This window comes from Mytilus edulis, chromosome 8 (assembly GCF_963676685.1).
Source record: "Mytilus edulis chromosome 8, xbMytEdul2.2, whole genome shotgun sequence".
Lineage (NCBI taxonomy): Eukaryota > Metazoa > Mollusca > Bivalvia > Mytilida > Mytilidae > Mytilus > Mytilus edulis.
The window spans coordinates 33682074-33693273 of NC_092351.1; the positions used below are offsets into that span (position 1 = coordinate 33682074).

The window sequence follows — 11200 nt, forward strand, 5'->3', positions numbered from 1 at the left end:
TTTGTTTATCAATTTTATAAACCCAAATCCATCCAAATTTGTTTGAGGTTGACAAATTAAGTATGACTTGTATATTGAGTATACAAGTTCAAAGGGCGAGAAATTATGATACTACGTTAAATAGAGGTAGTGATTAAGCCTGGCAACAAACCAAGACAACCCCATCTTCGCAAGCCAAGGGGTATGATCTACTTCCCTTCTCTAGGGAGTTGATCGTTACCCTGGGATAACAAAGATGCTTCAAACCTTACATAGAATTATTGAATTATGGAATAGATTCAAAACTTGCAGAGTGTGTAGCATCACTTTCCTTACAGATGGTAAGATGAGAATAGGTAAGGATGACAGTGAACAGATATGAATACTTAGTAGAACACATACACGTAGATACAGTGAACGATGCAATCGTAAAACATCAAGAGCATGGTCAGGATGCAAACTCACCAAAGATACAAGACTTCAGATATAGAACGCAACACGCGCGTTCTATCTACATATGACCAGTCAGCGGCGCTCAAACCAAGAACGATAGAAGTCTAAATCAATTACGAAGCTGAATATAGCATTAAAAACTAACAGCACCAAAACAGTTGTACATAATCCGACTTAGGTTACCTTTCCCTGGGGGATACTGTTTCGAATATTTAACTTTTTTAAAGAACTGTAAATATGCAGAAAATGATCTCATCAATGATATTTTATGTTAGAATAGATTCTAATATAAAAAATAAGATGTGGTATGATTGCCAATGAGACAAAAGCCCATACCGCATAGTCAGCTATAAAAGGCCCCGATATGACAATGTTAAACAATTCAAACGAGGAAACCAACGGCCTTATTTAACATATAATAAAATGAACGAAAAACAAATATGTTACACATAAACAAACGACAACCACTGAATTACAGGCTCCTGACTTAGGACTGGCACATACTTAAATAATGTGGCGGAGTTAAACATGTTAGCGGGATCCCAACCCTCCCATAACCTGGGACAGAGGTATAACAGTACAACATAAGAACAAACTATACAAATCAGTTGAAAAAGGCTGAACTTATCAGATGGATAAATATACAGTGGACGTGGACGGGTACTTGTACAACCCGACAACAAAAAGACACTAGGAACAGATCTGAGCTGAGCAGGTACTAACATCAGAGGCGAAGCGTCTACCGGCAGTTGCATCGACCAAATGGAAGCCAAAACTCATCACGGATAATACTCTTCTGTCCTATTACATGAACTCATCATAAATAATAGGTTTTCAAATTTTGTACGCCAGACGCGCGTTTCGTTCCTCTAAGACTCACCAAATGGCAATGACACTCGAGGCAAAAAGTTAGAAAAGGCCATTTTAATACTGAAATAGAGAAGGACGCTGAAGAGCATAAAGGACCCAACATTTCATAAGTTTTTACCAAATATGGATAAAAGTTTATTTACTCAAGGGGTATGGTGATCCTTAGATTTTTTTTTTTTTTTTTTTTTACAGATTTGCAAGTGGTTTATTTATTATTACGACCATATTAATGATACTTCATGTCAAAATATGCTGACTACTGTTCTGATGATAGGCAGGACACACGTTTTGTCTACAAAATACTAATTGTGACACTCGAATCAAATCAGTCGGAACGATGTTAAAGACCATTAAAACCAACCGTTCCTTATAAACGTTGTGACAAATCTGACAAAAATTATCTTTGACTTCGCGTTTCAAATGATTTGATATTTTATTAACTGTATGTTCTAATAGCGACACGCTTGAGCATCATATTGGCATTGATACATCAAATTACACATTCACGATGTACGTACCTTAAAAGAATAAGCAAATTAAGGTTACAGTAGTTTACCGATGTTCAGATATCGTAAATCGATAAGGAACAGACAATTTTAGGTAACAAACAGAAACTAGGGAAAATGCATGAACTCCAAAAGGAGCAAGATCGGGTATTTCGACAAGGTGAGCGCCTCCTGCTATGCATTTCCCGCCATACTCAGTGAGAATTTCATAGTCGTTCTGTCTAATGAATCTAGTATAGAATACTGTAAAGTATGAAATTGCTTCAGCGCAACATATTAACTTTACTGAGATACATTTTGTATGTTACAGCAACGCAGCGCGTTTTTATTTAGAGTTATACATTAACGTCAGCACTGATCCAGTAAAGATACTGTCCAGTATTTTGTACAATTTTTAGTGAACCTGATATCTAAACCAATGTCTGAGGGTTAAAATATAATAATGGTGCTAAACTTAATCATTCATGTTACAATTAACTCTCGATTCAAACCCAAGATTTATACGTGATAAAATAATAATAAAAAAGGAATCTAGTACAATATTTGTTTATTATAGCATTTTATAAACATCAATTCATATATATAGCAATTGCACCGGACATTTCATAGTAATCGAACGTAATGAAAGCATCAAATGTTTACTCTTGATTGATGAAGCAAAACATATGTATATCATATCGGCTTGTCCGGCTGTAGGTTCATGCTGAAATTTAAGAATGTCTGCTACAGATGCCAACTCTTATGTGACTTATTCTAGTCTTCATAATAGGTATGATTCGATTTACCTTCATCTTATAACGTCTAGATAAGAAAGCGGATTGCATCTGGATAAATCCTACACCAAAAAAGACAAAATTTAATGTATCTATGGTATCTTGTATTGTGACTTGTATATGCATTCAACATCGTCAGAAAACATGTAACTGCAATGTATAAAATGACAATAACTGTGTATAAAATGTAGTCATTTGCTGAAGAAGAAAAACCCAAAACACGTTTATTACTATTCAACAGATTAAGGTCACATAAATAAAGGAAGCAGTAGTATACCGCTGTTAGAAAGTCATACATCGACTGAGAGAAAACAAATCCGGGTTACAAACTGAAACCAAGTGAAACACACCAACTATAAGAAGGAAACAACAGAAACACTAAAGTGCAACAAAAACAAACCGACAATGTAACATACACATAAACAAACAATAAGATAACAACTGCAATTTTCCGACTTCGTACAGGAGATTTGAAGGAAAAATGGTTGATTGAACCTGATTTTGTGGCTAGCCAAACCTCGCCCTTTTATGGCAATGTTAAATATAACAAACACTTAAAGGACAACCTTACATGACAGGACTACAGTACAAATAAATGCAAGAACATTCAGGACAGAGAAATACACAAATCAAAATGTAATAATACATTTCGAAATCAATAGTTATCAAAGGTACCAGGCTTATAATTTAATACGCCAGACGCGCGTTTCATCTACATAAGACTCATCCGTGTCGCTCAGATCAAAATAGTCAAAAAACCAAACAAGCATAAAGAGCATTGATGACCCAAAATTCCAAACAGTTGTGTGCCAAATACGACTAAGGTTAGCTATGCATTGGATAAGAAAATCCTAAGCATTAAAAATAATTCATACTTTTGCAAACAGTAAATTTATAACAAAAAAATGACATTTACCCCTTGAGACGCAAAATCTGAAACCCCGAGCAACACAATATATTTTGATGAATACATTGGGTATAAGAAGCTGGCATTTGGTTAAATTTCATGATAATAATTCGTTGCTATATAAATCATAAATCATTTTAATGAAATTTAATAAATTTCACAGCGAAAATAAAACGAGAATGCAAAGAGAGACAACTGTGTTGTATAAACATGTCAAATGTGAATGGATCTTTTTGCTCCCACTACAAACCAGTAAAAGTCTAAAATGGCCTATATCTGTACTCGACTGTACTGATTTTTACTCGACCAGTCTGAATTAGTCTGAAATTTACTTGAAAATGCTCGACTGTAGTCTGAACCATACTTAATGATAGTCTGAACCTAACTTATTTTAAGCCTTTCAAAGTTAAAGCATAACATATGTTCCAACTCATTCATTTTGTTGTCAAGTTTGCACACCACGAATTAAAACTCCTGGTAACGTAAAATTTACTGCATGCCTGCAAACGGACTTTCGAAAGGTTTAATCTGCAAAATATAATTTTATGAATAGTGTAATCATTATTTAAGTGGTACATAGAACTTTGATATAAAAGCTAGCTTCATTGCCGTGTCAATTGGAGTTGTGCCGTAAATAGTAAAAAATACTTCGATGCCTAAGTATGAGTCGTTGGTACACACTATTTCTTTTAATCACCCTTAACATGAAATTGTAGGTTTTACTAAGAAAGATAATAAAAGAATGGATATCATTGCACAATTATATTAATACTTGTTAAAATGTTCTTTTTCATGAATAGAATCAGACATTTAAGCGACAAAAACTGAACTTAACTTTAGTAGTAATATTCTAGCTAGCGAGGGATGGAAAGGGTATTGATCGAGTCCATGTCATACTGCGATTTATGTTTTTGTTGTGAATTCAAGTCCTTTTTTTAATATGCTGCTTAAATTTCAATGTCAATACTATCGAGCTAGGGGCCATGTTTAGCAAAAAGAAAAGAAATATAATGTAGGAATACATACATTTGATGATGTCAAATCTTTTATGTACTTGATAGGGTCATCGAGCATTTGTGTTATGTTGCCAATCATTACGTCTTGTCCACCTTTAAACAAATTGACGTCTGGAAAAAAGAAATGGGGTAACTTTTCCTCTTTGATGTTCAATAACAGTCTATTGAAGGCTGAGACAAATCGTTCAGCTAGTTTACTTTCATGCCAGTCTTTGGGATCTGGATGAGCATGTGCTTCATGCAGAAAAATTGTTTTCATGTGATAAGATGATAAGACAGGGGTCTCTGAAAGACGTTTTTCAGGTATTTCATAGGTTCGGACCGCTTTTAGAATTACCAAAAGCTTCTTGTATGTGAGCTGGTCGTTACAATTTTTTAATAGACATGATTCTGCACGAGAAACAGAATATTGCCATAGAAGTGATGCATCATAACTATCAATATGCTTTTTAATCCCACCGTGTAAAGTCTTAGCTACTAGACCATACCCATTACCATTCTGAATTGTTTCCACTGTTTCAAAAGCAGGCCATTGCTCATTCTTTTTATCTTTATTTTCTAACCATGATGCTAAGCGTGTTGGAGGTATTCCTTCACAATCAATTTCAAGAACAAGATCACATTTTGTGTTTCCAAACGCCCAGTTAGCTGGTCCAAATGATCCAGAGATAGCTAATGCAACTGAGCAACCATCACCAATCTCTATTTGATATGCTGGATCAGTAATACCTGAATATCCCGACTTGTTTTCGTCATTGACCAAGCGTGTCGCCTTATCGACTATTTTCTTGAACATGGTCGAAACCTTCCGTGGTTCTAAATAGCCTTCTTCATTTATACACTCTTTCCAAACAGCCTGAACCGACGAATCGACTTTTAGCTTAGCAAATTCATGTAACCTGTCTATGTTTTCTACCTTTCCTTTAATGTCTATCAGTAGAAGGCGGTCCATCTCTTGAGCTCTAATCGCAGAAACATCCGATGCCGAGCTCCCTACAAGTACCAACTCTTTTGGTTTGAATTGGGGTGCTATTTCTCCCACTTTTTTCACAACTTCAGTAACGTAGTTGAATAACTTTGTGTAACTAACTGGATCACGCTGTGGTGTAGCATTTTTGCTGTGAAATTTGTCCAACGTTTGATTAAGTCCCAACATATCCGACATTTTAATTCATAAAAAGCCTCGCTTAAAAACACAATAATTTTTGCTAAAATGTCTTCACCTTTATTTAACAAATACCCTTTGTTATTATACACTTATATACACAACGCATTTATCCGGTTATCACGTTACATTTATTTTTTAGTATTCCAAGAATTTGTTAGTTTTTTTTGTAGCTAGAATTCGATTGAGATCAAATTTATTTGATTTCTGTTTCATTTATCAAATATATAAATTTTATTGTAATAATAGTTGGTATGAACTTAAATGCACTTAAATGACATATAAATGACATAACTTTTAAATACCTGTGCAATTTCGTTACATGTACGAGTAAATGTTCAGACTAGGTTTTAAAATAAGCTGTAACAATTAATGTTTGTGTATACATGTTCCAGATCATATAAAAATACATGAGTGGCTGATTGTTTTCTTTAAAGGGGTACTAGCTTCCAAATTCACGTTCACCGATTTGAATCAAATTCTCATATTTTATTTATAACAATGTAAATCATTTTTCCAAACGATCAAAAGTATAAAATAAACAATTTACAGGACATGGTCTCAAAAAGATGTAGCTTCGTTTCTTGTGAATTTTATCCAAGACGTCATCTAATTAACAATCGAGTTGACCTTCTATGACCATATAAGCGATGTAAACATAAACATAATATAATTGAAAACCAATTGTTCAGAGAACCATTGATGGTCTTTCCACCATTAAAGATTTTTTTATATGAAAATATTAAAATTTGGTTTCAAATGTCAGTTGTAGCGTCAAATGACAGCTTGTTGAACGCTGATTCCAAAAATGTATGGTTTCTATGGGGAAAAATATAGATAAGGGAGATAATTGTTTACTTCCGGTTCAAATGATGTTATTTCCGGTATAGTTTGATAGTTTAATTGACACTGATTCCAAAAATATATGGTTCTACATACTTTTACACTAATTTAGAACCAAAAATAGCTACTTCCGGTAAACAAAAGGTCACTTCCGGTTCCGATTACAAGTTCACATTGCTTGCAACCTATTGCAAAAAAGGTCCAATGTCTTTATCATGTATACATATGAGGTAAAAGCAAAGGTCAAAATCTAGAACGTGAATTTTGTCTATGACCTTGAGCTCAATTTCAAGGTCAACAACCAAGGACCTAAAATCAAAAGACCTTAAGCCTCTACTTTATATTGCTAATGAGTTGTATTACCATACAACTAATATAAGATATAAAAGGGGGGAAAAGTCGCATCAAATGTTTACGTACCCTTTTAACTAAAATTTACGTGTTACGCCATGTCGCAACACACATTTTGTGCAAATATTTTGTCAATGTCTTATAGGATTTCTGAAAAGAAGAGATAACAAGCCAAAATCATATTTTTGAACCTTGAGTGCTGTCTCAAAACCTCATAGAAATTATCTGAATTACTCCAGTTAGAAATCAAAGCATTATTTACGTTGTTCTGTGTGCAGCCTGACTTTAAAACACTGTTTTCTTTGTTTTTTTTGGTTTTAGACGCGTAGTAGAAGGCATTTCGTGTTTATGATATCAACAGAAAGAAAAAAACACCTCACAACAAAATTATAAACAAATAAAAAAATAAACATGTAACAATTTTACTTCTATTTATATCAAATTAATTAAAATGAAACATGAATTGAACCAACAATATCGTTTTAAAAAGCCGTAGTCTTGAACGAAAAACACAGTACTCAACGTAAAGTTTTATAATATGTTACATATAATTAATGAAAGACGTGTGAATTTAATTGTTAAATTAAAAAGACGTTGACATGTTCGTATTTTGTGCAATTAAAAATTTAAGGACATGATTTATATTCATATATGGAATAAGACGATACCAAGAGAATAATTTGACCACTAGTGCAACACCTACAAGTCGAAAGAACAAATTAAGACCGAAAACAAACAAAAAATAAACAAATAAGCCCCAAAAATTACTCAGTAACTTAAAAGTTGTCTCACTTTAACATTTATCTTAGAATAAGAAAAAACTATGCCATTCAACTCCCAGTTTTCAACTTTTTCTAGATGTTCAGAAAATAAACAGGTGTCTTCTACTCCGTCCGCAATATATGGGAAAACTAAATCTAAATTTTGAACCAAATTGAAATTGAAAGTACACATGTAAGATGAAGTATAACATATTATGTTTTCTTCTTTATCAAATTCCAATTTCGAAGAGATCTATAGCGAAATCTGTTTTTGTTATTGTGCCTGTGTGCAACATTCAAAATCAGAGAATGTAAATTTGAAGTAACAAGTCTCAATTCAAGATTATGAATGAATAGAATATAGTATTACGAGAGGGATAAGACCTTTATCGGATCTCCAGGATGGGGTGTTTTTAAGCTCGGGATTTCGGGATTGACCCTTTCGCGATCCGGGAATTCTTTTTCCGAAATTCGGAATGTCAGGATTTAAATTTATTTATTTAAATTCGGGACCTCGGAATTTCGTGTATTTAAGCCCGGGATTTCGGGATCTGGACCCCTCCTTCCCGCCTCCCTCTATTACGGTTTAAGAAAAGAGGCCAGGCCAGTTTTGTGACACTTGTAACTGCAATTAAATATTTAATGAAATGAGAGATGAAATGTTTTTCAGACTATTTCATTTCGATAGCATTTGAAAGATTTCTTTTTTTTTTTTAATTTAACCAAAGGATGTTTAACGACCTCGATGATTATCCATGAGGATCTTGCACTCGGTCAGCTCTATGCTTTCACCTAGTTCATGATCATACAAGAATTGAGAAGCCTGTGGTTTACTAGTCTTATAATATAAGACTTTGGAACTCATTTCATTTACATTCAACGTTTTTTATCGAATATTTCCTTTTTACTATCAATGTTGACCCCCCCCCCCAAAAAAAAAAAATTAAATAAAATAAAAATATTCTATAAAAAAACGCTGCTAATTTTGATGATTTCCCTTATATATCCTTTGTTTTTTTTAGCGTATCATGCTATTAGTTTCAACGGCTCGTATCTCCAAAACGAAAACGAGGTAAAATTAAATATTTTTTGCAGTGTTGCGTCACAAGCATGTGTGTAAACATGACTAATGAAATAGGATTATAATGTAGAATATATTGTATGCAAATCCTCAGAATAACATCATGCAGAAATGACGAAGATGATTATATGCAGAAAATAGGTCTACTTTTTTAAATACAAACATGCAGAAGTAAGGTGTATACCCGATCCTATATTAAAACAGCTCAATTCATTCTGACAACGCTGTGTTAACCGGGACAAATTCAAACTCGATATTTGATTAATCGAAAAAAATACAATCCATGCAAGCATTAAAAAGGGTGTGGAAACCTCTCTTACATAGAAAAGAATAAAATCTACGGTAACTGTCTTTCATTTGCAGTAAATTTAATAACAAACTTGCAATTTTTTGGCGACAGAAATATTCTTTCAAATAAGTTAGCTTATTTTCTTATCAATTTACAACGCTAGATCATTTGTAATACATAGGAAGATGGGTGCTACACACGCACGACAAATATTTTAATGTTCCGGCCAAAAAACAAACTTCAACCTGGAGTAGCGTAAAATCTAGCCCGGTTGCTGAGGACTTTCTTTTCTGTTGACCAACAAAATAGAAAATCTTGATAATGTAAATATGTCTGCTAATTTTGATGATTTTCCCTATATATTTTTGGCGTATCATGCTATTAGTTTCAACGGCTCGTATCTCAAAAACGAAAACGGTTACCTTCTTTTTTACTGTCATCAATTATTTCTTAATTTATCTCTGGTCTTATTCTGAATCGGTCATTTTTTTTTAAATTCGGACACAAAGTGTTACGTGAAGGAAACGTATTTTTTTATTCCTTTATGGAAACATTTAAGCAAATAAACAGATTATTTACGGATGATAGGGTTTACCCTTTAGTAGAACTATACCTGTAGTCAAAGACAAAGAGACTTTAATAAATAAAATTTGGCATTCAAATTCGAAGGCGTTATGTAATGGACGGTGATACGTCAACTTGGGTCGTTTTCATAATGAAGTCAGTAGTACTGTTCGTTGACGGTGTGGTTGCCAATTGATGCATTTATTAAAAGGAATTCCAATGATCGACATACAAGGATAAACTGGTTAGTGGATTTTTCTCCAACAGACGTCATGGATAATCCAAATAATTAAATTTGTCAATGGGAACTTAGTTTTGGTAGTTGAATATAATTGATGAGATATGGCGAATTACACACTAAATGACGCAAGTCAGAATGTGTCATACAAGAAAAATAATTCGATAAAAAGGAAAACAGATTTATAACGAAACGCGCGTCTGGCGTATACAATTATAATCCTGGTACTTTTGATAACTAATTATAAATCACTTGTACTGATCCCTATGTATTAGTTTTTCTCAAAATATTCAAAATATTCCCTTTTTTATTATACGTGGTTTTGGTAGGTGAATTAATTTAATTAGATATAGCGAATAACACAACATTAAATGATGCAATTCAGAATGTGTCATATTCATAAATAATTCTACAAAGGTAAACAGATATATAAATCACTCATACCTACATATTTCAATTGTATTCATTATTTTCAAAATATACACAATATGCCCTTTTTAATTATAACTTAGTTCTTGTTGTTTAAACTTTATTAGAGATATGGCGGAAAACCAACTTCAAATGATGCAAGTCAATATAAATAAACTCACCCTAAATACCAGGATTGAATTTTGTACTTATGCTAGACGCATCAGTGACGCTCGAATCCAAAAATTAAAATGGCCAAATAAAATACAAAGTTGAAGAGCATTGTGGACCAAAATTCCTAAAAGTTTTGCCGAATACAGCTAAGGTAATATATTCCTGAGGTAGAAAAGCCTTAGTATTTCAAAAATCCAAACGTTTTGTAAACGGTTAAAAGGTTATAAGCTATTGTCGATAAAAGTTTTTACAAAAGTAATGAGATTAATGAATCATTATTTCTTACTTCTATGTGTTTAGAACGAGCTTAGAATCTGAAAGATATAAAAACTTCGTGTAACCTGAATATCAAACAGTTTCCATAATGTTCTTCATGAACATTTCAACAATAGACAATATAATGAATAACCATAATCATTATTAAAGGCAAATCACAGGTAAATACTGATGTTTAAGACGACTTTGATACATATTGATTGTACATATTGTATGTTTTTATCCTTTTGATGCCTAAAAAACATTTATTGAAATATTCTATTTCTGCCAAAAAACATGAGCACTCATATTTTGTTTTTTAATATTCAAATAAATGAAACTCTTTGCTTTTTATTTAAAAGTAATCAGATTTTCTTTATCGCTAAATATGTATCAAAGTTAACGGGGAGTTAACATAAAGTAAATATTGGACAATTATTTTTCTGCAGCAAACAAATTACGATTTTGAGCTTAAAACTAATTTTCAATATCATTGAAGAAGGTATGTTATCTTTACATTAAGGTAACATGTACGTAAATGGCTTGTCCTGCGATTTTTAAAAGAAA

At 32.8% G+C, this 11200-nt stretch overlaps 1 protein-coding gene across 1 annotated transcript; it reads right to left on the reverse strand.

The window, feature by feature from the left end:
- Positions 1 to 3075: 3075 nt before the first annotated feature.
- Positions 3076 to 5780, reverse strand: LOC139485421 (protein mab-21-like 2). Its single transcript, XM_071269896.1, has 2 exons — positions 4515 to 5780; positions 3076 to 4016 (listed from the first exon to the last, which is right to left on the reverse strand). The coding sequence occupies exons 1-2, from the start codon at positions 5667 to 5669 to the stop codon at positions 3978 to 3980; spliced, it is 1194 nt and encodes a 397-aa protein (XP_071125997.1). The 5' UTR covers positions 5670 to 5780; the 3' UTR covers positions 3076 to 3977.
- Positions 5781 to 11200: the final 5420 nt, after the last annotated feature.

Coding starts and splice junctions, on each gene's coding strand:
- LOC139485421 (XM_071269896.1), bottom strand. CDS start 5,669: ATGTCGGATATGTTGGGACTTAATCAAACGTTGGACAAATTTCACAGC. Junction 4,017..4,514: donor AAGATTTGACATCATCAAAT/GTATGTATTCCT, acceptor TATATTTTGCAG/ATTAAACCTTTCGAAAGTCC.